This window comes from Panicum virgatum, chromosome 2K (assembly GCF_016808335.1).
Source record: "Panicum virgatum strain AP13 chromosome 2K, P.virgatum_v5, whole genome shotgun sequence".
In the NCBI taxonomy this organism is placed as follows: Eukaryota; Viridiplantae; Streptophyta; class Magnoliopsida; order Poales; family Poaceae; genus Panicum; species Panicum virgatum.
Window position 1 is genome coordinate 51,202,211 of NC_053137.1, and position 27,735 is coordinate 51,229,945.

At 48.0% G+C, this 27,735-nt stretch overlaps 2 protein-coding genes and 1 long non-coding RNA gene across 4 annotated transcripts; 1 reads left to right on the plus strand and 2 right to left on the minus strand.

Annotated features, from left to right (window-relative positions):
* The first annotated feature begins 2,578 nt into the window (after positions 1-2,578).
* Positions 2,579-3,118, plus strand: LOC120695771. The gene is made up of 2 exons (XR_005683896.1): positions 2,579-2,647; positions 2,736-3,118. It is a non-coding gene; the product is annotated as an uncharacterized LOC120695771 (long non-coding RNA).
* An 8,491-nt stretch (positions 3,119-11,609) lies between these two features.
* Positions 11,610-17,598, minus strand: LOC120695772. Of its 2 annotated transcripts, none has more exons than XM_039979002.1 (4): positions 17,157-17,598; positions 16,921-17,043; positions 13,379-14,824; positions 11,610-12,874 (listed from the first exon to the last, which is right to left on the minus strand). In XM_039979002.1, the coding sequence occupies exons 1-4, from the start codon at positions 17,416-17,418 to the stop codon at positions 11,862-11,864; spliced, it is 2,844 nt and encodes a 947-aa protein (XP_039834936.1). In that variant the 5' UTR covers positions 17,419-17,598; the 3' UTR covers positions 11,610-11,861. The 2 variants fall into 2 exon arrangements, with proteins under 2 accessions (XP_039834936.1, XP_039834935.1); XM_039979001.1 differs by having other exon boundaries at positions 11,610-12,877; positions 17,157-17,597.
* A 4,538-nt stretch (positions 17,599-22,136) lies between these two features.
* Positions 22,137-26,585, minus strand: LOC120695773 (probable glucan endo-1,3-beta-glucosidase A6). Its single transcript, XM_039979003.1, has 3 exons — positions 26,398-26,585; positions 24,930-26,267; positions 22,137-22,406 (listed from the first exon to the last, which is right to left on the minus strand). Exons 1-3 carry the CDS (start codon positions 26,468-26,470, stop codon positions 22,366-22,368), a joined length of 1,452 nt encoding a protein of 483 aa, XP_039834937.1. The 5' UTR covers positions 26,471-26,585; the 3' UTR covers positions 22,137-22,365.
* Positions 26,586-27,735: the final 1,150 nt, after the last annotated feature.

Consider the following 27,735-nt stretch of genomic DNA (forward strand, 5'->3'; position numbering starts at 1 on the left):
TTGGCCTGTTTTACAAAATTGCATATGTTTTGCTTGCTGAAAACACGGTTGGATAGCCACCCCTTGATTTGTTATGATCATTCCTTGACCACCTAGATTAATGTTTGAATGTGTTGTTTGGACGTTAATCACTGCTGGAACGCTACGCTTAGGACCTCATACTCAATACAACTTGTTTTATAAAGAAAATGTGTGTGTGTGGGAAGGGATAAAAGTGGAAATTTTTGAAAGATGAGTCTAGACGGGATGGATGGCATTTCTGTGTGATTTGCCGTTTGGTGTGCTTGTGCCTGTGTGGCAGAGCAAGGAAGGGAGATATCCATCTTGTCACCACTAAGGACCGAGTTGGTGTGTCATCTCACCTAACTCCACTATCATGCAAACCACTCAACCGTTGTATGGGCAACGGCTTTGCATAAACCCCACTAGTTAGTCTGATAGCCATCAGGAGAGCTGAGAGCAACGGGTGATCAAGGAGAAGGGATTAGCTCTGTGTGACTTATGCCCCGGTTAAAACCTCTGTGTGATAGGTCAATGACCCCTTGGTGCATCCCATGATGGCTAGTCAAGTCTAGCTAAGGTGGGTAATGGCTTTGTTGGGATCTGCACCGACACTAAGGTGATCGATTTGCGGTACCCCGCTTGTGGGTAAAGTTGCACACCTCGGCAGAGTTAAGAATCTATTCGAATAGCCATGCCCACAGTACTGGGCGAGTTACGGTGTGGTCACATAACTAGTGTTTATTCTGGGAAGAGATGGGTTGGCGTGAGTTGTTTTGGAAATGTGTCCAGCAGTTGTGCCGTGTGCTACGGCGGATGAGGAGTCCGGTAGCAGTTTAAAACTTGGATCCTGTGTGGATCAACCCCTTGTGTTACTCGGTACAAGAAAACTGTTTTTGGAAAATGCTTTCTTTCAAATGAACCCCTGCATAAAATATTATTTTCCGCAAATCAAACCCTAGTCTTATCCTTGATTTACCCTGTGCATTATATTCTGTTTATACCCCCTCCGTGGGTGTGGTTGGACTTGCTGAGTACGTTTGTACTCACCCCATTCTTAATTTTTACAGAGGAAGACCCAGACTTCGTTCCAGAGGACGTTGAGTAGGGTACCGTCCTGCACCCAGCCTTGCCTGTGGATTTGGGTCACCCGCAGGAGTTACCGCATGGCGCAAGACTCTAATGATCTTTTTTTATATTTAATATCGTTGCGTGTGTGTGGATTGCAATCCTCGCGATAGTGGCGCTTCTCTGCTCACTACTGCGTAGAGTTGTACGGTAATGAACCATCTAATGTAATAAATGTGTCATCATGCTAGGATTGGATGCGTTGGTGTGTTTTGGCAAAGAAACAAAGAAAGTGATATATTTGATTAGTAGTAAAAGAAATCTGAATCCGAGGCCTCTTGGTTTATGACAATAAATGGGATCATAATTTACCTGAAACCTGATTTAACATGGTTGTGGAAGGATCACTATGTCAATAAGGGACATATTTAATTGCAATGTCTTTACTGATTTGTTGCCGGCCCATTATCTTTTATAATGATTTTTTTGTCTTATCTTGAAATTTCTACATTGGATGTACCCATACCTATTTCACACGTAGCTTTTATCTGCTATTTTTTCTCATGGTTTTGCTTTCTTTCTTTCTACTAATTTTTATTGTGTCTCAGAAGGATGAGGATTGTACAAAAGGGTGAAGATAAAAGAGGTAAAAATATGTGTTCTCATCTTATTCTCACAAGCTGTATATTTTTGGTGGAACAAGAGCCGGAGTATTTAAGAAAAGCCTAATATTGTTCGGAGGTTCATGCTTCATGTTTTCTTTTCTGTTAAGATTCTGATTTGACCACATACATGTGGTTGTGGTTGTGCTATGCTCATCTTGCCAACAAATTGTCTATGGATCTTTTATATATCCCTTTTTATATATGGTGATGAATGCCATGTGTGTTTTTGCTCTCTACGCACTCCATGCGAAGAGCATGAATATAGTTTAATCATGATGTATTGATGACTGCTACAAGATTATGTAAGTCCAACTCTCCCTTGAATCTAGGTTAAGGAGGGGTGCTATAGCAGCATGGTTAAAACTGTAATATTTCCTTTCTTGCTGGACTGTTCATTACTTTGTGGAATAAGGGAAAGAAGTAGTATTAGACTAGAATCCAGAATCAGTATCACCCATTGCATCCAATCGTAAGTCGTTGAACTTGAATTATTGTATTGCAGGTCAGTGAATTCATACGTATCTATCAAGGCCTATACAGGTCAGCAGACTCTTGTCATTGAGAAGGCATTTCTTAACAAGATGGAGTAGAACCTCATTGTTGCCTCATTGTACGTATTCCTGTAGTTTGCAAGAGTTGTCGCGTGCCAGGAGCTTTTTTGCCTATAATAAAGAGGTAAAGATAATCCTTGGAGAGCAACACTGAGATGATTCAGAAGAAAAAACAAACACTTTAGGACCAGATAAATTACATTATCAACCTAACATGAACTATCTGGAGCTGATAGCTTGATAGCTCTTTCTTTTCCAATTTTCTTACTATTTCTTTTCAAATTTGGGTGTATTCAGGGCGAGCCGCAAGCAGTGGCCTACATGTTTATGCCTTTATCACCTACATTAGGCTATGGAAGCATTGTGAGTTTCTTCTACTTTTTCCCCTTATTCCACTTTCTGTTATTGAGTCAATAGTTGATTGACATTTGACATCATAATCTGCAAACAGGATGTACTTCTTCATAAAACTATGAACAATTTAGGGGGGCCCTTGTTTTCAGATGTCATGGCAAGGAGGGGCCAAGGTCTGGTGCTACTGCCAGGACGTCATATTAGATTATAGAATTTCAGTGAGATCATGTAGTGTGATGTGAGAAATGCCTTCTTCATGGACAAGAGGTAGTGATGTATTGGTCTCAATATTTTTTGAAACTTGAGTCAATTCCTCTTGCAAGTTAAGAATGAGGACATTATTGCTCATTATGAAGGATAGGAAAGTTAACTGATAAATGGTAGGTTTTCTTATCATGTTATATTAAACATGTTAATTTATGCCACTTAAATCTTGTAATTCATGCCCTCTATGGATCCTGGCTACCTTGACCCGTCAAAGCAACTCGATTCAGTGTGTTTTTTGGGCAGTGTCCGCATTGTCATCAGGGTACCGGCAGCGTATTCAACACTAGTGGACTCAACTGTTTGGCAAATTTCAGGTATGATATTGAGAATGCCACCCCATTCCTTTTATGAAATTGCTTCCATTAATAGAAACTTAGCTCCATTAATTTAGGCAATAGAACTTTGAAGAATCTGGTAGGTTGATGATTTTGTTTATCATGTTACTGGTTTGGACTAATAAAGTTGTCGATCATATGGCGATATGAATCATCAAGAGAAACATTTCATTTGCATTTTTGGAATTTTTGTGTTAGTTGCAGTACTGGTCGTTGCTATTATTCTGATCGAGAGTCAAGGATGGTCACACCCCTACTCTTTTCTTGCATTGCTTCGATACCTATAACTGAATCCAAAGGATGAAGAGAGAATCGGATGATGAGAAAGAACTTGTTTCTCTCAAGCTTGCTGTTAAACCTGACACCATCATGAAAGCATATTTCAAGTCCTATGGAAAACACTAGGAGCAGTTAATGGTTATACTTGAAGATATAAGTTGTAACCTATTTATATTATTTTTTTACTCTTTGATATACTCGTTACTCAAATTCTCCCTCGTTAGGATGCCAGCTATAACTTATAATCTTTAATTCATGTTATTTTTTAGTAGTACCCAACCTAAGTTTGTTTCCATGACTTCGTTTAGTTTTTCTATGGAAACATTTGTATTTCCATTTCGTCTCATGTTTCTTTGAATCCAAGATTATTGATTTTTGTATATTTAAGAAGTATATTTACATCAAAGTTTTAATTATTATCATGTTAATTTGTATCACGCGCCTGCCGCGCGGGCAGCATTGTTACTAGTATCACTAAAGGAACGAAAGTAATTGACTCCTTTCCGTTTGTCATAAGTCAGAAATGTTCGTCAATCACATAGTTTCACCGTTCGTCTACAGTCGTTGTGCCGCGCGATCAGTCCCGATCACGCCACCGCCGGAGCCTCGTACCGACTGATGATCTCGAGGAAAGAGACGGTAGACGGAGGGGAGACAGAGGAGACAGACTAGTCACGGCATAACAAAATAGCAAAGTGCAATTACCCTAATACTCTATCCAAAACGTGAAAACCTAAATTAAATTAAGACCCGGTCTCATATTTTTTTGGTACTTGTCCCACATTTTAGAAGTACCAGGTACTTTACTCTAGATACTTCTGGGTACTTTGTACCTTCACCGTTATAAACAGCTCCTATTTTTTTCAATTATTATACTTCAGGAGAGAGGTCTACCTTTGATGATGCATACTCCCTCTATCCCTTATTAAACGTTGGTTTGAGTTTCGTGCCACAAGTTTGATTAAATTTATAAAAAATGTGTGCAATATTTGTATCTCTAAATAAATTTGCTAAAAAACTAGATTTAGAGATCTATCTAACGATATCAATTATGTATCATAAATATTAATATTATTTTATATAAAATTAATTAAAATTATTTCTCGGAAAGCGAGAATGACAGTTATTTGCGGACGGAGGGAGTACACTCTTATGGCATCTGTTCCGGTGAGAGCTTCAACGATACTAAGCACGATAGCTGTCTTTTGCTGGTCTGCTAGTGTCATCCATCACCGCGAAAACTTCTTGAGCGAAATCCGAGAATGCTGCTTCATCTGAAAATTGGAGGGCCCGGTTTCCGTAGAAGGCACGGCGTGGTGTGCCATTATGGAAGCAGTTCCTCCCGAGTGCGGTGGGGCTCACACGTCAGCGAGCGAGTCCCTACGGCAGAGGAGACTCATCCACTATGGGCTGCATGGGTGTGATCAATGTTTGGCATATTTTTGTATCACCATATGTGTGTAGGTTTACGCGAAAATGACTGGAGCATTCTCTAAGATAATACCATCTTACATCATCCAAACACTGTACCACCAACACCAACCAGTTCACAGAAAGTAGACAATGTATGCTATGCAAACTATGGAAACTCCAATCTGAACCACTAGATCAAGATCCAAGAGGGGGCGCAAGGGGAGTGAGAGGGGGGATTTGGAAAAGTGTGATTACCTAATCTAAGGGCGGGCGGTTAATTGTAAAATTACTCCCTCCTTATGCCCCTTGGATCTTGATCCGGTGGTCCAGATTAAAGTTTCTATAGTTTGCATACGAAAGTGGTTTGCATAGCATATGTTGTCTATTAAGCTCATTTATGCAAGTGGTGACTAACAAGTCATATTTTTTTTAAGGAAAACTCCGGCAACCCGGGGATTGCAACTTTATTGCCAAAGAAACAATTTACATTGATGAACAGTTACAAGGTAGAAGATCCAAAAAAGATCTTTAAGACCGAATAGGGAAAGAGGAAGACTAAAGATTGATAGGAACTTTGTCTATCCCATTTAACAATTTTCCATTAAAAACGGAGAACATGCTCCTTCCAGAACCAGACCCAAAAGACAGAGAGGTTCTGAAGAGGACGACCCCGGGGAAGAGTAGCAAGCCTACCACCTGATTAACCTGTCTCAGGCAACTCATGACTGGACTTTGAAACGCCTCGATCGTATGAAGCAATAATATACTGCCTTCGCCTTTTGCATCTCTCCAGATCATGGCCACGGTCCTCGTCATGGTGTGGCCTGTAGGGTTTCAGCACATTTCGCACCTGAAAGACTGCAAAACCATGCGGATATTGCCACAGCGTCATATGATATGGCAGCTCTGGTTGGCGGATGAGGCAATCGATTGTCTTCCATCTTACCATCTCGATCGCCTGTTCTATGTTTTCATCTCTACGCTTGTCGACATCAAGTCTATAATTCTGTGCCAGGTCTTCCCACATTCCATGGGGCACGAATCCTGCTGTGACCTTCAGAGGTGGCGACCAATCTATCAGGGCGTCTCTGCCCTCTCCATCAACCGATCTATGGTAGTTGTGCTCTTGCGCTGAGGTATAGTACTGAAAATTGACAGAGATAACCTGCTCTCCGGTTTTGTTCGACAGTTCTGAAGAGACGGTGTTGTTAGGACAGCTCTCATGCCCATTTGATCTGCAGCATGTTGGATCCGGCCGGCAAATTCGAGTGAGTCGGGTATATGAGTTCTGAATCCCAAGCCAAGGAGCACCATATGAGTGGGAAATGTCATGTAGATCAGGGAGTAGGGTCAGCTCGCCAATGGCACATTCTGCAGCAAGCATGAACTGCAATGCCAAAAACTGCAAGCATTTAACAGCAGCCCCAACTATGTCAGTGCTTTCTGAGAGTCGTAGCCAGAGCCGGAGATGGAAATTTCTCCCTGGCATCTTGCAGTTCTCGTACTGATATGATAGTTCTGCCTCTACGCCACGGTTTTCCAAGCATAGGGGCCATATGTAAATGTCGCGTAGATGACTTCCTTGAACCATCTCATACCTCAGAGTCCTCCCTTCGAGAAGATGCCTGACAAGAGGGTTGCAAAAGGTGTACTGCCTGAGTGAACAGCCGTGTTCTACATCTCTCAAACTTTCCTGCACAATCTGCAAACCATTCGAACCTTCGGACGTCGGAGCAACTCAGATAATCTTTCTTCGAGGTAAGAAAATAGGCAATGGATGATTTGGCAGCACAGGCAATCCGTTTAGGGAAAGAGGAATGCCTTACTGTTCGGTCTTGCTCCGTCTCTTGGTCCTGCAGTGCCCGTAGCTTGCACCTGTGCAGGATATCACAACACTCCTCGAGGGCGCGCTTCAGGATCTTCCTGCGACGAAGCAGGGATACGTCTGTGATCGGCAACTTGCCGGATCTCTCGATCGCGAGCTCCAGTTCGGTGTTGGCCATCTCCAGCCTCTCGATGTTGTGCTCTCTGGACTCCTCCTCCTCCCGCTTTCTGGAGATGAACGAGGACACTCTGCTGATGGCCTCCTGAACGATGGGCGGACCCAGCATTCTTGCCAGGTAATTCAGCTATGGTAATCGCTTTGGGGAGTTCACTTGAAACTGTGTATCAGAAAGCAGCAGATATGTTGTTTCTGAACTGTGGGGAAGATTAGCTACAGATAGATGAGAACACACACAGTTTCACACCACCTGCAAGACAGTATACAATTGCCCCTTGTTGCCATCAGTCACTGATACGACAACAAAATTACTTTGCGTCTTTCTCAGGGGCCTCTTCTTTCCTGGCAGTTTGACAATTACAATGTGGCGGGTACTACAAAGCTGTCATGACTTTTTTATTCATCACTTTTTTATTCATCACAGTTTGACAATTACAATGGGCGGACCCAGCATTCTTGCCAGGTAATTCAGCTATGGTAATCGCTTTGGGGAGTTCACTTGAAACTGTGTATCAGAAAGCAGCAGATATGTTGTTTCTGAACTGTGGGGAAGATTAGCTACAGACAGATGAGAACACACAGTTTCACACCACCTGCAAGACAGTATACAATTGCCCCTTGTGGCCATCAGTCACTGATACGACAACAAAATTACTTTGCGTCTTTCTCAGGGGCCTCTTCTTTCCTAGCAGTTTGACAATTACAATGTGGCGGGTACTACAAAGTTGTCATGACTTTTTTATTCATCACTTTTTTGGTCATGTTTAGTCGGTGAAAAGTTGTTTGTTTTGGTACTGTAGCACATTTCGTTGTTATTTGATAAATAATGTCCAATCATAGACTAATTAGGCTTAAAAGACTCATCTCGTGCTAATCAGTTAGACTGTATAATTAATTATTTTTTAACTGCATTTAATGATCCAAGCATGTATTCGAACATTTGATGTGACGAGTACTGTAAATTTTTTTTAATATCCTCGTAGCAGTGCTCTCCGAGTAAGTTAGGTTAGCACTAACATTTTAATATCCAAAGACGAGGCAAGATGCTCGCTCTCCACATGTCATTCGAAAGAAATGTTTTCATGTTGAATTAGTCAGAAGTACAACCAGGCCAAACCAAATGAATGAAAGGGGACAGGCTAACTTGTGTTTACTGTAGTTTGACCGGGTGCTATGCTCTTCGTCCTGGGAGCAGCTGTTCCCAGATTCCTTGCTCCAGAGCACGGCGGCGGGAATTTCCGACCACTGCCCCCTGGTCCTCGGCCTGCGCGACAATGTGCGTGGACCGTGGTCGAGGACGCTTCCACTTCGAAAGCTTCTGGCCTTCCCTAGACGCCTTTCAGGAGGTCGTTGCTAACGTCTGGGCGTCTCCGATCCCCGGGATTTGCCCGTTTGAGCGGCTTGCAGCGAAGTTCAAAGAGCTCACTATTGCCCTCCAGTCGTGGAGCCAGAAGAAGGTGGGCAATGTCAACTCCCAACTGCACCAGGCCAGGGAGTTACTCCACCAACTGGATATTGCACAAGATCTCAGAACGCTCTCAGATCTAGAAGCTTGGTTGCGTAGGCGCCTCAAGCAACACTGCTTGACACTCGCTTCCCTTCAGCGCACTATTGCGCGCGTGCGTAGCTCCATCAGTTGGATCCAAAAGGGTGATGCCAACACGGCCTTCTTCCATTCGCATGCCCGCTTCAGGAAGAGGAAGAACTTCATTGCCAAACTGCAGGTGGATGGCAATATGGTTTTCTCCCAAGAGGAGAAGGAGCAGGCGGTATGGGACTTCTACAACGGTCTGCTAGGGACTCATGCACCGCGAACCACCGCGATAGAGATGAGTGCCCTTGGCCTTCCCTCCCATGACCTGTCTTCTCTTGACCTGCCGTTCACTGAGGAGGAGGTATGGGCGGCCATCAAGACGTTGCCGTCCGACAAGGCGCCGGGGCCAGATGGTTTCACTGGCCGTTTCTACAAGGAATGCTGGCCGGTGATTAAGGATGACATCATGATGGCGCTGCAGGTGATCTAGGAGGGGGATGGGAAGAAGTCGCACCTCCTCAACTCGGCATTCCTTATCCTCATCCCGAAGAAGCCGGATGCGATCGAGGTGAAGGATTTTCGCCCAATCAGTCTCGTGCACAGCTTTGCCAAGCTGGTGACCAAGATCCTAGCCAATCGTTTGGCCCCGAGGCTAGATTCTTTGGTTTCGACAAACCAGAGCGCGTTCGTCCGGGGGAGGTGCATCCACGACAACTTCCTCCTTGTGCAGCAGATGGCCAGGTTCTTGCATAACCGGAGGGAACCGCGCCGTCTTCTCAAGTTGGACATCACGAAGGCATTCGACTCGGTCTCTTGGCCGTTCCTTCTCGAGGTCTTGGCCCATTTGGGGTTCGGGAGGCGCTGGAGAGAGATCATTTGCTGCCTGCTTCGTTCGTCTTCTACCCGGGTGTTGCTTAACGGGCAACCGGGGCAGTGGATTGCTCATCAACGGGGGCTTCGCCAGGGGGACCCGTTGTTGCCCATGCTCTTCATACTCGTCATGGATGTGCTGAACGCCCTTATTGGGAAGGCCGACGAGGAGGCGCTTCTCCAGCCTTTGGCTACCCATCGGGTGAAGCACCGTGTCTCGCTGTACGCGGATGATGTGGCTCTCTTTATCCGCCCCACTCCTGAAGATCTGTCCACCATCAAGGAGATCCTGCGACTCTTCGGAGAGGCGAGCGGGCTTCGCACAAACATGCAGAAGAGCTCCATCGTACCAATCCGCTGCGCCACCGAGCAGCTCGAGGTCGTCTCGGGAGCCATGCCCTGCGAGGTGATTGACTTCCCTTACAAATACCTGGGCCTGCCACTCTCTATCCGGAAGCTTACCAAAGCGGATCTCCAGCCTATTGTCGATAAGATCGCCGACATGCTCCCGGGCTGGAAGGCAGCACTGATGTCCACTGCGGGGCGTGCGGTTCTGGTGAAGGCTGTGCTAACAGTGGCCCCGGTCTATTTGCTCATTGCTCTGGACGTGCCTAAATGGCTTCTCCGTGCCATTGACAAGCTACGTCGGGCCTTTCTCTGGAAGGGGCGCCGACTGGTGAATGGTGGACACTTTCCTGTGGTGTGGGAGCGAGCGTGCCGCCCGGAAGAGCTTGGAGGGTTGGGTATCCATAACCTCGAGATCCTCGGGTGGGCACTCCGGATGCGTTGGCTTTGGCTTAGTAAGACGGATCCGGGGCGACCATGGGCTGCATTTAACATCAGGGTGCACCCCAACATCACAACCATGTTCGCCATTTCGGTTTCATCCTTGGTGGGAGACGGAAGAACAACCCTCTTCTGGAAAGATCGTTGGCTGCACGGCAAGTCCATCGAGGACCTTGCTCCGGCTCTGGTCCCCTTTGTGAACAAGCGGGCACGGTCTCGGAGGACTGTTCATGAGGCCTTGCAAGAGTTGTGTTGGGTGGGCGACATTGCTCGAGAATGTCCAGCTGCTCGAGAACCAACCGGACCAACATCTTTGGACACCCGAGAGCTCGGGTACTTACTCCGCTCGATCAGCGTACGCCAGGTTCTTTGTGGGCTCATCTGGATTTGAACCGTACAAGCGCTTATGGAAGTCTTGGGCGCCCCTTCGGTGCAAGATGTTCCTCTGGCTGGCCATTCTCAACAGGTGCTGGACGGCGGGTCGGTTGGCCCATCGGGGACTTCAACACCCAGACAAGTGCCCCCTCTGCGACCAAGAGGATGAGACAGTCCAACACATTCTCACGTCTTGTGTTTTCGCAAGACAGGTTTGGATGACTGTTCTTGGAAGGGTAGGACTACAGCACCTGGCCCCTACTTTGGAGTTTGACACCTTCAAGGATTTGTGGAGATGGGCTGCACGAAGGGCGCCGAAGGCTGCTAGAAAGGGGGTGAATTCCCTGGTGATCCTAACTGCTTGGTCGATCTGGAAGATGCGCAACCGCTGCGTTTTTTATGGTCGCCACCCGGACGCCCGTCTCGTGCTGCAGGAGATAAACGAGCAGGCAAACTTGTGGAAGCTGGCAGGGGCAAAGGCGCTGGGGGAGCTGCTGCCATAGCTGGGGTGCTGCAGGGTTGTGGGTGTGGCTGTTTACCTTTTATTAGGCGCGTTTGTAACAAAAAAACTAACCCAGGCCGTGGATTCGGCATTGTAACTTGGACCGATCTTTCTATCTATTAATACAACGACGCGCAGTTCTCCTGCGCGTTCGAGAAAAAAAAAGTTTGCCTATGTGGGACAACCATATGCAGTAACCGAGCCATTTGTGGTGCTTAGCTTGAAGATAAGCTCGGAACACACAGCCCTGTAATCGCACTAGGAAGCACAAAACGAAACCCAAACCGTGCCAAAGGACTGATTTCTCTCCTGCCAACTCCTTCCACATGCTGTCCTCCCCACGACACATGAAGCAACAACCCATCACCTTTCGCGTAGTATGTACGCAATCGTTCAGCAGTTTTTCACTTTGCATAGTTCGTTGGTGCAAAATTCTAGAGGTGCAAGCGGATAACCCTTATGTGCACCTCATTTTGAAAAACTAGTAACATATTTTGAACTAAAGAGAGTTGGAGGTGCCTCTAAAAATCACCCATTAGCACCCCTACAAAATTCCCAGGAGGTAATTATGCGCTCAATCCGGTACTTTAGATTCGAGGCCTGTTCCGTCCAAGCAAACACCATCTGAATGTGAACATCACATATTCGTGCGCAAATGGCTAACGACGACATCAAAATTGCACCAATTCAAAATACCCCATACTACAGCAGTATATCAAACCCATCTTAATTGCGCAGACTATCTACACAGGGACGGACAGCGTTAGTTACAGCACCACACGTAAGAGTAGTTGTCGACAAAGGCAAATATAACCCAAGGTCACGAACGGCATTTCCGTTTCTCAGGAAAGGCGGCGCCGTCAGTGCACGGAGTGGCAGCAGATGAACGGCATCCAAGGCTGCTTCCTTCCTTTGGAACTCTTGCCAACATCCTTGCGTGGCAGCTTGGCAGGGGAGCTCCAGTATTGGTCGTTGGAGACGGATTTGGGGGACCCTGATTTTGACGAGTTGCCGTCCTTGGACACCCGGCGCCGGAACGACAGCACCCGCTCCTTGGTGCTAGGCTTCTTCACTTGATTCTCCGCGCTTGCCTCGGCAAGGAGGACCTTCAGAGGGACGTGGGCTCTTCCTGAATTCAGCCGCGAGCCTGGGGCGGCGATCTCTTCGTTCTGCTTGGTGTTGTTCCCTTCTTGGCCGACTATGCCGTTTGGCTGCTGCTTCTCTTCGACATTATCTGTGCTTCGTGCTGCAATCATCTGCTTTGCGGTAATGTCTTCAGCAAGCATATTTTCTTCAGAATCCTCTGTGCCTCCTGCTGCATTCATCTTCTCTGCAATGCTATCATCAGTCTGTGTTTTGTCTTCAACATCATCATCAGCACTGAACCATGCGTTCATCTCCTTTGCATTTGTTTCTTCAGTCTGCTTATTTTCTTCAAGATTTCCTGTGTTCTGTACTGAATTCACCTCCGTACCGCCAGCCTCATTCTCAGCCACACTATCTTCAGTCAGCTTCTTTTCTTCAACATTAGCAGCATATGTGTCATTAGCAGTAGTACTAGTAGCCTGTTCCATTACAATACCATCTATGTCTCGTACTGCGGTCATCTCCTCTGCACTAGCATCTTCGGCTTTCATATTTTCTTCAACTTCTGAACAGACGGCACTGCTATCCTGCATAGGTACTGTACTATACTCCACGGAGGTTGCGTGAGATGGCACCAAAATGACACTTGTATGTCCATCTTCCTGCAGGCCATGGTCATTCAAGCAAATCTTGTTCACAAGTTCAGAACTACTGCTGGCAGGCACGCCTTCTGGGCAAATTACTTCACCATTTTCCATAGCACTTGACGAAGATAGTATGCTTTCATCTGCTGAAATATTAAAGAAATTTCAGCATATAGCCTTGTTTAATTCGAAGCTAAAGGTTTGAATTAGAAAACATACAGTAATAATAAGCCTAAAGACTCGAAATATCTTATCATATGATAAATACTAAAAAACGAGATTATGATAAAAAGCTCAGGGTAAATTCAACTTTTGAGGTCCATTGTCAACTTGCAAGGCAGTATTAGATACACTCCATCCATACTGCAATATTGTGTACTTAATCAACCACAATAGGGGCAAAAAAGCTTAAGCATTCATCTCCAGCTAAGCACTGACTGATGCAAAAACCCATCAATTAAATTGGCACAGAATTAGGGGAAAAACAAAGAAGATGGCCAATGCAAAGATAATGTTGAATGCATTCACTACACGATAAGGTTTTGAACTCACAGAAAGCAAAAAGGTATAAAATATGGAGTATACAACCTAGTTCACAAGTTCAAATTTATATCAAACAATGCACAAGAAGTGTCAGAAATTCTTACTTGAGTTATGGCATTGCTGCACTTCAGCCATCCTAGTTGGGTTCGAGACTGTTGGTTGATCCACCATCAGGGATGTAGAGTCAACTTGCTGTCTCAATTCAACAGGATTTGGTACCTCCAAATAGCAGCTGTCAGTGGGAAGTTCAAACAAATCATCATTCCTGTCATCATCGAGATTAAATGGATTCTTGACAGAAAGTGCTTGATCTGTTAGTAAGCTGCCATGTTTCTGACTATGAGAAAATTGATCTTCAGTACAGATCTCAGTGTCAATCTGTTTGTTGCAGACTTCCTCTTTAGTGAATCCATTAGTCTTCTGTACCGAAAGATTTTCGTCAACAATATCTGGTTGTGGCTTCTCCTCAAAGGTTAATTCCACATCATTCACATTAGTAGTAGGAATATTGCCCACATTAGTAACAGGAAGATCATACTGAAAACCAGCTGCAGGACATTCTAAAGTTTTCTTGCAAGAATTCTCAACTGGCTGACGACCATCTGGTATATCAGCAACAGTCCAGTTCTGTGTGGGGAGCTCCATGGAGGAATCTTTGAAAGCATTATCAGTACAAACAACCTTCAGGTCACTCCCAATTGGCATGGCGTCAGTGCTAGGATTCGTTGTTGTTTCCAACTGAACACTATCTGATCCTACTACTGGTCTTGATGATGCTTCAGACATGGTATGCAAAACGTGCGATCTATCTTCCATAAAACCTTGTACCTTTTCTGAGCTTGTAGATTTTGATTCTGGTTCCAAAATAAGTGGATGGACTTCCTGAAGGGATGAAGCATTCGAATTACCAATCACATCACCTTGGCCAGATGTTTTATCAGATTTACTGTTAACCATATCAGCATAAGTGTTGCCAACATTCATAGAGAGTTCATACGGACCCCCAAGCTTCAGGTTTACTTCAGGCTCAGTCAATCTAAGAGCTCCATCCTCCAAATCATATCCAACTTTGAAGTCAGAAGCTAAATCTCTCATATTGGTTTCTCCAGAAAATTGATCTTTGCATAATCCATTTGTTTCAAAATAAGTTTCATTTGCAGAGATACTTGATTCTGATGAAACAGTATTCAAATTATTGATTTCTGTAGAAAGTGCTGCAGTTGGTGCTGCACCATCTTCAGAATCTGATTGATGAAGAAACGGAGATGCATCCTGGTACTCATCAAAACTGTCTTCTCGCTCAGCTGGATGTCCCACTCTAGTTTGACTTCCAGTAGGGCAAGCAATCTGTGATTCAGTTCCATCACATTCATTTACTATAGAATTGCTGCTGCAATTGACGAAGCCATTTTCACTTAATTCACTTGTGATGGTTTGAGTTCCAGCATCTTCGGGAGAAGCGCTTTCATTGTCACCACAACTAATAAGGGGTCTGTTTTCACTTAATTCAGTGGTGATGACTTGAGCTCCAGCACCAGTTGAAGCATGTGCTATCAAAACAATAGATCAAAAAATCAACACACACACCGACTGTGATTTTTTTAATAAAAAGGTAAAAGATTCAATATTACTTGAAACAAATGCTGGTGAGTGGTGACACATAGAAACATCCAGAAACAAGTTAAATGCTGGCAAAATAAATAGTTTTACAACCATATCTTCGCTGGAAACTTTAGTGAATATCATGAGGCATCTTAAGATAATCAAGGAACAAGTATAAAAGAATAGAGGGATTCTGAGGCACGAAAAATGATTTGAACATAATCCACTAGATACTTGCAGTTCACATGAAAGGTAATAAGAGTAAAGACATATGAGCAAGTGCAACCGTGAAAATCATAACACTTTGAATAGGTGGAAACACAAGAATGGGTCCATAAAGTGAAAGAGGACCAACAAATCATACAAGTGAGCTACAGGCTAACAGTTGGTAAAGGACTGATACCCTTCAACAAAGGCACATCATGCCATTATTTAATATAAAATAGTCTCAAGTAGCCATTGCAAAAGCCTGCCAAAAAAATGAAGTTGTAGTACAGAGGACTAAACCCAAAAGCAACACAAACAGTAGCCTGCTGGTAAATTCGAATTGCAGCAGTATACTATACTTAAAAGACTTAGCAATACAGCAACATTACAATTGACCGACAAAGCACAGACAACATGGCTGTAAGTCATAACAATTAGGAAATAAATTATAGCAAAACATGTCAACGCCCCAAACAACGGGATCTGTCCAAGTAGATGACAAGAAAACAATATATACTAAAAAAGATATAAACAAATTATGATGAGATACATGTAGACACAACGAAAGTATTAACCATTTTGTATTTTGCAAATAAACAAAATGCCCATGTGACAAGGACAACATGTGGTAGAGGACCACGACGAGCACGAGCTAGCAGACCCAATAAAACAAGTGTTAAACGACAAGCTCAAAGAAATCCTACCTACACAAGTAACGACGGATATGTCTGATTTTTAGGGAGAAAGGCGGTTTACCAAGAAACCAACAAATTTGCTCTGGCTGACTGGAGCGAATCCAATGTATATGTACAGGTCCATAGACAAGCAACTAATTCTTACTGCTGACCAGTATCAAGCGACCAACTTGCCACAGCCCACAAGACACGCAGAGATAAACAGCTAAGATAAGAAATGGTGGAATCACGCATGGATCTAAGTGCCCGGAACCTTAATTTACCATTGGCGTGTACCACGCCGTAACTTCAGCAAAGATCAGATCTACAGTACAGAAGTTACAAATGCAAAGGCACTCCAACTGTTATACATCGTTATCACAAAAGTATCGCCCCAACTCCAAGGAAAACGAGAAAGTATCCACGCTTTCAGCTTTAATGCTAACCGAGAACCACGCAGACTTAGCCCCTGTTTAGATCTTTACCCGTAAATCCCCTAAACGCAAAAAAAAAACATCACATCAAATGTTTTGACACATGCATAGAATACTAAATGAAGTCTATTTACAAAACTTTTTGCATGGATGGGATGTAAATCGCGAGACGAATCTAATGAGCCTACTTAATCCATGATTTGCAACAGTGATGCTACCGTAACCATCCGCTAATTATGGATTAATCATGGATTAATTAGCATCATTAGATTCGTCTCGCGATTTACAACCCATCTGTGCAAAAAGTTTTGTAAATAGACTTCATTTAGTACTTCAAATTAGCAAGATTTCATCGCAAAATTTTTTTGCGTTGGAACTAAACACGGCCTTATTCCAGGCCCCCACGGGGGTACCATCTCACTATGCCCATGTGAGTTTTGCACCCCTCTTCAAACCGGGGACAAGGGAAAAGGCATCCAAACCTTTTGCCTTTTCAATCTCTAGCAAAATGCGGTACGGGCAAAATAACAAAAAGCACAATCTGTGAATTATTAGTTCGCATAAAATCGTGTTAATCTAACTCCCATTCCGGCTTGTAAGTTGTAACATCCCAAAACGCAGGACGCAAATCAAGAGAGTAACAGCACGCCCCAGAGAGAAGGCTTGGATGAATTTTGACCCCGGGAATAAGATTGAACGGCGGACAAGAAGAGAAAGATCAACGATTACCTGGGGCCACCTTGTCCTCCGCCGAACTGTCAACTCCTCCCGCAGATCCGCGCAACGCAGCGCCTCCTCCATTCGCCTCGCTCGCGCCGATCCCCTCCCGCTGTCCTCCTCCTCCTCCCCCACCTACAGCCGCACGCGGCAGACACGGCCATCGGACTCAACGAACGGAAAATAAACGGGAACCAGAATCCAAACAAAACCGGGCGAGAAGCAGCCGCCAAACCCCGCGCACGTACCGATCGCCGTCCTCTCGCCCGCATTGCGCGCCCCGGCGCCGCCCTCTCCCCGCTCGCCCACGCCAACGGCCACCCGCACTGCGGCTTCCCCGGCCTCCGGCACGGCCCCCGGCGCCGGCGCCTTGCCGCAGTGCTTGCGGTGGCTGCGGCGGAGCTTGGCGCTGGGGTGCGGGTTGGGGTACTGGTACCCGCAGGCGTGGCAGAGGTGGCCCCCGCTCAGCGCCGCCGGGTCCTCCCCCCGCCGGCCCTCGTCGGCCTCCATCCCGGGCGCCGCCCCGCTCGCTCCGCTCCGGCAATGGCAGCCGCGGCGGCGATGATGTGATGGGAATGGGACGGCGAGTCGGCGCGGGCTGAAAGGCCTTGCCGCTACTCCGTTTCGGTCCGCGACAACGGCGGGGTTTGGGTTTGGGTTTGAGAGCCCCCGCTGCGGGTTGCGGCGTGGGGGGACGAGGGCTTTGGCTTTAACTAGCCACGTGCGTGGGAGGATGACGCGTGGGGTCGCGAGAGGGTGGGTCCCTGCCGTCGGTGAGGGTGGGACGCCCGAGTGTCGCCATCAATGCGGGCCATGTGCGCGGCGAGGCAGCGGGAGCGGGCGGGGAGGGAAGGGAATTTGGCTCGGTTTTTCTAGGGCACTGGCGGAGGAGGGAAGGAAAAGGTTTGTTCAGGGAAGAGGGTGGCCCACCTGTAAGCGACGCAGTGCCGGGCCGGTCGGCGTGGCGCGGGATCTGGCCGTTGCGCGGGCGATGGACGGCCGAGGGTGGGACATGATCAGGCCGCGAGCCCGTGGGAAAGGTTGGTGGCACGTGAGTACGTGACAGTGACGAGTCGGGGTCTCTGGAGGGCCCCACTGGGGACTGGCGAACGTGGGACGCGGCAATGCTTTTCTCCTTTTGGCCACAACTCTTGCTAGAATCCCCTGGGCCGCCTTGGCCAAGGTCATGCCGTGCGCATCTGGCTCCCGTTCCGTCCTGTTCGGGGAGATCCTTCGGCCTGGTTCTGTGACTACCTTTCTTTTGGGGGGTTTTGAGCAAGATTCTATTAAATTCGTGCATCCTGAAACGGAGATTTTGACCGAACTTTTGCCGTTTACCTGGAGCTATATTTACCATCGCTCGAAGCTGAAATCCAAACGCCCTCAAGGGGACGCAAAGTGAGGTCGCCATTTTCAACTGAATGCGTGCAGTACAGGCATGTAGCTCAACCAGGTCCACCGGCACTGAGAACGGTCACTGCGTCGTCCTACGGAGATGAAAACGTCTGAACAGCCGGGCTTTAACGCGTCGTTTGACGAATGGCGGCTTGCATGATTGCATCGCATGTTAGGAGTTGGGACTGCCTGGGTCCGCGGAGGGACACGGAGGCCACCATCTACCTTGTCCCCGCCGGTGAACGGACAGGTGATCGGAGCCATCAGGCGCGGCGCTCGCGCTCTCATCTTTTTCCAGAAGGAAATGGCCCGCGCATGTACTCTGCTGCCACGGCCTTCGTGATTGATCTCCTTGTTGTCTGCGCGGCAGTTCGTGTGCTGGAAAAAAGCGCTGATCGCCGTCTGATTCGACCATCATTCGGATCAGATCGGCAAAGGAATGGGATTGCCGGGCACGGTTTCTCTTTCTATTTCTCTTCTCCAGCGCGCGGCGCAATCAGTGTGCCATGTGTACGGGAAAAAGATCAGATCAGCCGGAGAGGGAAAGCTCTGCCCTTTCAGTTTCAGCCGTAGATGCACACTTTTCCCTGTCATGGGAGGAGGGAGATGGAGATGCATAACTAAAACGGCAGATGCGACGTCCTGCGAAAGTAGCTCGTCACCGCACTAATCGGCGCACTAACGAGTGTGGAGGAGGGGTTCTTGTTGCTGGCTGGGTGACGCTTGGTCGACTGGGATTTACTTGGATTGGAAGTGATTTCTCGGCGGGGATAAGCGAGCGAGCGAGCGACCGGCCGGGTGGTTAAACATGGCGAAGCGGTTGGAAGTGGGGGTGGTTACTGCCTTAGCCGCGCGGAACGGGAAACCAGAAATGAAACAAACCGGTGACGTGTCATGATCTCCGTTGGATATGAAATATTGATATGAGGTGGACAAGTTTAATGGTGGTGGTGGCGACGAGGGCCGAACGTGAAGTGGTTAACCGTGCTCGATCGACCGAGGCCATGATGCCGACCACTCGGCCGGAGCCGGAGGAGGAATCTTAGGCTGGTTCCAACGGGGGTCGGTACCGACCCCCGCCGGTCGGTACCGACCCGGCTACCGACCCGCGCCGGTCGGTAAGCGCGGAAACCGAGAGCGCGGGGCGGTAGCGCTACCGACCGGCCGGGCGGTCGGTACCGACCGGCGTTGGAGCCGCGCGCGCGGTCGGTACCGGCCGGTCGGTACCGACCCGGCGTCCGGTCGGCTGCCACATGGCGCTCTGTGATTGGCCAACGGCTGCCACGTCAGCTAGCCGTTGTAATTAGCCGTTTTTGACCGTTTGAACTCCAAAAAATTCGAAAAAAATTCCAAAAAATCACAAATTTCGTCCCCAACTCATCTATAAATAGAGAGGGCTGGTTGGAGCTCATTCCACACCTCTCACTCCCCATTTCACTCACTTCCTCACCCACGCCATGTCTTCTTCGAGTTCAAGCGACGGGCTAGGCGATGCTCTCTTCGCCGTCGTTGAGGATACGATCACCGCGCTGAAGGCACAGATGGAAGCTTCATCCTCAAGACGGCGGGGTCCTCGTCGCTACATCCATCGTGATCGCGAAGACGCTCACACCAGGCTGCTCAACGACTACTTCACCGACAACTGTATCTATCCTCCCAACTACTTCTGGCGAAGGTACCGTATGCGTAGGAGTCTTTTCCTACGTATTACGGAAAGGTTAGGTGAATATTCTTCATATTTCACTGAAAGAGTTGATGCCACTGGACGTAGAGGTTTATCTCCTTTGCAAAAGTGTACTGCTGCCTTGCGCCTGTTAGCGTATGGCATAGCCGCAGATTCGATCGATGAGTACCTCAAGTTAGGTAAATCTACTGCTTTAGAGTGTTTAGAGAATTTTTGTGAGGGCATCATTGAGTGTTATGGGGCTGAATTCTATCGTCAGCCTACTGAGTCGGATCTTCAGCGTCTACTAGCTAAGGCAGAGGAGCGTGGGTTTCCTGGTATGTTAGGGAGCATCGATTGTATGCACTGGCAGTGGAGCAATTGTCCAGTGGGTTGGCAGGGCCAATTTACCAGGGGGGACATCAAGCATCCAACCATCATCCTTGAAGCCGTAGCCTCATATGACCGTTGGATCTGGCATGTCTTTTTTGGTGTTGCGGGATCCAACAACGATATCAACGTGCTCAATCAGTCCCCGTTGTTCACTGATGCCATTAGAGGACAGGAGCCCACGGTGCGCTTTACCGTGAACAACCATGAGTACAATATGGGATACTACCTTGCTGACGGTATATATCCCTCGTGGCCGGTGTTCATGAAGGGCGTGCCTCTTCCACAACTGTAGAAGCATCGCTTTTTTTCAGAGCAGCAAGCATCAGTGCGGAAAGATGTTGAGTGTGCATTCGGGATATTGAAGAAGAGGTTCAACATACTCGCCATTCCCGGACGTTCTTACTCTCAACGTACTCTTGGGTTGATCATGCGTGCTTGCATTATTTTGCACAACATGATCATCGATGACGAGCGAGGCGGATCGTTTGACGAAAACTATGAGACTGTCACTTCTTTCGTCGGACCAGCGATCCACTACAACGCACCGCCGAGTCTAGCAATTCGCCTTCAGAGAGAGGCCGCGATGACATCAGGGCAAGTATATTCACAGCTTCAGAGGGATTTGATTGAGCATGTTTGGAACAAAAATCATCATTAGATTTATGTAATTTTTTTATTCTTATGTAATTTCCTTTATTTTAAATTGTCGTGTAATTTTTATTTCGAATTTTTATGTAATTTCCGAATTTTTAAATTTAATAAAATGAGGTTATTGTGTCCATTTAAATTATAAAAGAACGCGTTCTGAAATGGTTAAGTCTGGAATGGAAAAGCTGACGTGGCGCTGACGTGGCTGTGGACTGAGGCTGCAGGCTCACTGATGGAGCGCTGGGGTCGAGTGGGCTGGCGAGAACTGACGTGGCGCTGATGTGGCTGTGGCTACGGGCTGGGGCTGCAGACCCACTGTTGGAACCAGCCTTATCGACCAAAGCCCTCGCTCCCTCCGTAGCGCCCACGCCAAGCAAAGACACCACCCCCACGCCTTTCCGCAAAAGCTTTCTCCCCGACCGCCGCCGTTGTTTACCGCTAGGCGGGCGCTTAGCTATCACTCCCTCAGTCCCTCGTCCCTCCCCCGTGCAGCGCAACCAACAGTAGCTGCTGGCTGCTGCTCCGCCTCGACTCGACGGGGCACGACGCACGACCACGGGCATTTATCGCGACGCGCGGTTGTCGGGTAACCCAGCACGGGGCACGGGGCTTTACGCGTGCGTGCGTCGTGCGGCGAGGCGGCGGCGGCGGCGAAGTCTTTGGGCGGCGATGAATGTGACGTGCTTGTGCGGCAGGCCCCCCCTGCGGCAGGGCGGCGCATGGGCAGAGGCCGTGCGCACGGGGCCACGGGCGCCATCCTGCTCGCCCCGTGCTAGCTAGCTGCCAAGGATAGGAGCAAGGAGTCGAGGACATGTACGTGCCAGTGTGCCATTGCCTTTGCCTTTGCCTCCCGGCGAGGTGTCGTCTCGTGAGTGACAGGGGACTAGTGAGTGAGTGATGAGACTGCCTTCTTCATGGGCTGATAGCTCTTCCTGTCGCCTACAGCAGACAACCCAACCCAACCCAACCCAGCAGACAAGTTCTCTGCGACGCAGCCAGCCTAGTGGCAGCCGGCCTCTTTTCACTGATGTTTTTGGGCCGCCTCAAATGCTTCTAGCCCACCCACCCCACAGCTCCGCCCCCACGCGAACAGGGAGCTCAAATTAACTAGGCCAACAAACAGCGTGGCAAATTGACAATTCCACCTCCCATTCTGATTCTGAAGTGAGCACGAGCAAGTCTCCGCTGTCACAGCCAAAAGTCTGAGTAAGAAGTGATGAGAAGGAACATGACATCTACGGTGCCAAAAGCAAGTCCCCTCCCTCCTAGCTCCCCCAAGCCCGTCTAAATCATGACTACACAAAATCAAGAATCACATTGTTTTATCCCCCTCTGTTCTCGTCCCGGTCAGTTAGGACTTAGGAGTCCAAGGAGCTGCGGAACTTGCAGGATCCATGGCCTGAAAAAAAGAAGAAGGAAAAACAGCCATCAGAGTGCTGCGTTAACAGCTAAAACGACGTGTCGAAAGATAGTGTCTTGATCAAGCAGGAACCCCCCCCCCTCCCAAATTTTTTTTTAGGGATGCAATTAAGGTAAGTTTCTGGTAATATCATAATTAAGGTAAGCTTCTCGTAATATCATCATCTATATGGTAATGTTCGGAGATGGTATATGTGAATGCGATTTGCTTGTTGCAGCATTTTCTCCAAGGAGCAATGCCAAGGACAATATGATCTGCCCAGTTTACCAGAGGAAGCAACCAAGCTAGTGGAGGAAACAAAGAACTGAAGCAGAGATGCGCAAGCAAGGTGTTCAAGAATGTGTCTAGATGTGATAGGACCTCTCGCTTAAATAAGGCTGCCTAGGCAGCGAACGCTGGTGTGCAAGCAGATACGAGAAACTCCGCAAAAATTTCAGCGTAATAAATGACTAGGCACAGCTATAGCAAGTACTACGCCGCAATAAGTATAAACACTACTAGACCTGCAGTATTTTTTTTGTTCTTTTCAAAGAAAGCATATTGTTCCCAGAAGGATTTTTTTTAAAAAAGAAAAAAGGAAGACGCCGCTACACTCAGTAGACAAGCAAAAGTTGACTCTCTAATACTGTCTACACCATATCTTCAAATGCATCAGTTACCATATATGAAAGAAACTCATATAGGAAGCTGCAGGTTGCAGCACTTGCAGGCTTGCAGCTACTGACCTTACTTAATTCAACAATAAGATCATGTGGAATCTGCAGTTGGGTTTTCATCCAGTCATAAATGGGCCCCAATCGACTAGACATGTGTTACCATATCATCACTGCAAAGCACAAAGTTCCTATGGAGTTCTGGGCCTTATGGCAGCTAACCGAGCTATCTGCGTTACTGCACTAGTCTTTCAGAGCTACTCCCTCCCCATCCCAAAAATAATGCAACTCTCGCTTTTCGAGAAGTCAAACAGTTTCAAGTTTGACCAAATTCATATAAAAAATTACTAACATTTATATTACAAAATAAATATCATTAGATTAATTATGTAATATATTTTCATACTGGATCTATTTGAAGACGAAAATGTTAGTAATTTTTCATATAAATTTGGTCAAATTTGGAATTATTTGACTCCTCAGGAAGCTAGAGTCGCATTCTTTTTGGGACGGAGAGAGTACTGCTACTGCTACTGCAAATGCAAACTTGCAACCTGATCATTTCGTGGGCATCTTTTGGCAGTAGCCCTAGCAACAAACTCACATCCAGAATGTAGACAGTGGCATTGTAGGAATCTCTATGTAGAAGCCTAAGAGAGAAGCCTTCTATTGTATATAAAATGAAAAACTATGCATTTCATGTAAGGTTAATTGCCACATCACCTTTAATAAGCACATACGCAGTCCTATGCTAGAGAATATCTCTTCAGTTTTACTTCTAGGATATCACTCACAACATAGACAAAAATGAGCAGGTGCCAAACTTTATAATTTGGTTGACTTTAGGAGCCTTCCTATTATGTTAAATGATTTCAGGTACCACATACTCCTAATTAAATAGTTGGATTTGTCCTAAGTCAAACTGTTCTAAGTTTGACTAAGTTCATAGAAAAAAGCAATAATAGTTTGAATGTCAAATGAGGATAATTAGATCAATTATGAAACATATTTTCATAATTCACCTATTTGATGTGTTAGATGCTAATATTCTTCTCTATAAATTTCATGTTCGAAAATCCTACAACGAAAACTGTTTTCACATACTTTTCATCCTATTTCAAATATGAAACTTGTCAGAAAACAATGACCCTTCTGCATATGTTTAAAACAATATTGTTCCATATTTATTGGTCAACCGAATTGGTATTGTTTGACGCATGACCACATCATCCACATGTTGTGAAAATTGATATCTGTTATGATCCAATCCCTCAAAATCCCAAGTGGTTGGAGTCAAATCATTTAACAGATGAAACAAGCATCTTAATGACGGTACATTTCCGGTTATAATCCTATAGTATACTAGTATTTATAGAATTGATCAACGCGATCAACACAAAGTTGGAACCCTTCACCCACGCTGCTAACTTCTTGCGATTAGTAATCATGTCCAAAGATCTCCACAAGAACTATTTTAGATTGATCTAAACAAGTTTACTTCCCTCGATGGACCCCAAACCACTCATAAAAAATGCAGTTATTTAATATTTTTAGCTTCTCCTGGTTGCAAGTGGCAATGGCCTCCAGATTTGATCGTTTCGACATCTGGTCTGATGACATTAATCATCATAAAAGACACCTAGAGTTGACCTGGTATTGTAGTGTTTCCAAAAGCACAAGATGCTTACATAATAGTATTCATCACTCACATTTGGTGAAATGTACCATCAATTTTTTGTTTAACTTTTTAGATCGGCCTAGTTAAATGAATTGCAGATTGAAACTGCATGACCAAACAAGAACGAAATGGACTGTACTTTCAGAACGTAGGGGGTTTGTAAACACTTACTTGGGTCTTTGATAGTCTGCTCTGCGAGGTTGTTGAAGTAGCACGTCGCTCCAGTCCTCCTGAACTGCTGCCAGTACGAGTTGAACGCGTAGCTGGCATGAGCCACCGTCGTGTTCGGCAGGTAGCACTTCTTCCCGGGCTGGATGGCGTCGCAGGTCCCGTTTCCTTGGCCGCACGCGTACGATAGCGCGTTCCCCACCGCCGTCTCGTTCAGCTTCTTGCTGGCGGCGGGAGACATGACGCACCAAATTGGCCCCTTGTACGGCGTGTTGTTCTCCGGCGCCGGCAGAGGCGGGTACGAACACAGCGGCCGCCGACCGGTGAGGTCGACCTCGTAGACTGCCGTACCGTTGGCGTAGTACAGACCCCAATGCCGCTCGGTGCCGGGCCCGCCCTTGAGGTCCTCGTTGTAGAGAGAGAACACGAACACCGGCATCTTGGCTCCCGGCCGCAGCGGCGTGCCAGGGTTCTTGGCCATCCGTGCCGCGAGGTTCCTGTTGTATATGGCGGCATTGTGGACGTTGCCGCCAATCTGGTCGTAGTCGCAGCCGTTGGGCCACCCAGTCTCCGCGACGGCCAGCTTGACGCCGCCGTACCCGAGCTTGGCCATCGCGATGGCCACCGCGTCAAGCATTTCGTCGAGCAGGTTGGTGTATGTCAGCCCGGTGCCCGGGTCGACGTAGCGGGTGCGCCCGCCCTGGAAGAGCGCGTAGTCGAGCGGGACGGTGAGGTTGTTGCCCGCCCAGACGAAGTAGGGGTAGGCGTCGACGAAGTAGTAGGAGTTGGTCCCGTTCAGGAAGTGCAGCAGCGGGCGCACGACGGACCCGGCGATGTCGGGGCGGAAGGCCGCGGCGGACGGCGGGCGCGGGAAGGCGCCGTCGGCGAGCGCGTCCATGGCGAGCGTGGTGCCGATCTTGACGCTGCTGATGCCCCGCTTGCGGAGGCTGAGGTGGATGTTCTCCATCGCCGGGACGAGGCGCGCCCAGGTGGAGTTGGCGATGGAGTAGTCGGAGAGGATTTCGTTCCCCACGAGCAGGAACTTGACCCGCGTCGCCGGGTAGTAGGGGACCAGGTTGTCGGCGACCCAGCGGTCCGCGGCGGCGGGCGAGGCGGCGATGTCCGGGATGATCTCGTTGGGCACCATGATGGAGACGGGCCAGCGCGTGCCCGCCAGCGCGCGGAGCACGCCCGGGTTGGCGTCGTAGATCTTGACGGACCCGGCGCCAGCCGCGCGGAGGAGCTCCACGGACCGCCGCGGCGAGGGGATGTCGTCCGCCACCCGGCCGTAGTTGACGCCGAGCCCGTGGGCGCCGCCACTCGCCCCGTGCGCCGCTTCCACTGCAAGAAAAATAACCCAAGAAAAACACGAGCTTTGAGCTCAGCTCAGTTCGCCGTAGCTCCAGCCTTCCGCCGGCGAGACGGCGTGGCGGCGGAGGACAGAAGGGTGGCTCGCGTCGCGCGCGCTTACCGTGGAAGGAGAAGGCGGCGCAGAGCAGCAGGAGGAGGAGGGGGAGAGCCCGGGGCGGCTGGGCGGCGGCCATGAATGCTGCCACGGCTTCCTCTGGCGTCTGCTCTGTTGGAGGCTGCCTGGCCTTGGTGTTCTCGCCTTCTGGGAGCTCGGGTCTGACCGTTGCTGTCTCGGGGACGGGAAGCGGCGTCCTCTTGTAAGAGCGGCTCCTTTTTTTAAAAAAAAAAGTTTGACAACGGTATGGTGGCTTTCAGCGTGCACTGGCCAGTGCACAGCTGTGCTTTCTAGTTGTAGATTGCAAAAGATGGTAAAAATACATGCTTTGGAGAAAGACGCGGTGAAAATCACAAGGAAAGCAAGGATGGGCTGTACTGGAACGTTGCAGGAGAGCGTTCCCGCATTTGGGTTCTTGTCGGTGCCCATTGCTCCTTGGCTCCTTGCTGCTCTCGTCTTGCGCATTGGATGCTCTGCTCTGGGAGGAGGACTGGAGGAGCTACCAGCTTTGAGTTTGAGTGAAGTTGCCTTTGCAAATCGCGAGTACGTTTCTACAAAGTGCGCGGTTCATGTTGATTCAGGCTGGAGTTTTTTTTTCTTTTTTGAAAGAAATTCAGGCTGGAGGCTTGCTCTGCTATCAGTGAGGTGAAAAGCCGATTCGCTTCAAGTTCAAAGTGCTGCACATGCGGTGCAGACATGGTACGTTGCCCGGCCACCGTGAAGGGCACTTTTCCTCTTGCTTGGTGTGCTCAAAGCACGGGGGAATTGCTACGAACCTGCCTGCGTTTACGGATGATTTCGCCTCCTGCTGGTACGTGACCGACCGACGACCGCGAGAGAAATTGTTCCTCAAAATTCTGGGCCGGGGAGAAGCCGAATTCTCCAATCTGTGGAGTAGGTACTCTCCTAGTCTGATTGATTTTTTTTTTTTTGCGCGAAGTTTCCATCGCCCCATGCCCTTTATCGATTCCTCTCCTTTTTCGCTTTGTAGAAAGCGAGGAATGTTTGGATCTTGGTACCTTTTCCGGTTCACGTCAGCCGCCACCGAGCTCGCGGTCTGCGCGCACGTCGCCGGAATCGAGCGTAACGTCACGACGGGCCGAGAATGAAACGGGACGAGGAGCCTGGGCCCTGGGGAAGAGAGGAGAGGAGCCCGAGCCGAGCCCCGCCGGCGTGCCCGCCACCGGTGGTGGTTCGCTGGCGAGAACGTCACCACCGATTTTAGGCGACAACTCCCCGGCTCCGCAGACACTGCCGCGCCCGGTGTTGGGTGGCGCGTCACTACCAGACGGCGGCGTTGACGAACCGGCCTGCCTGCACGCTCCGCAGCACGCCGCGAGCCAT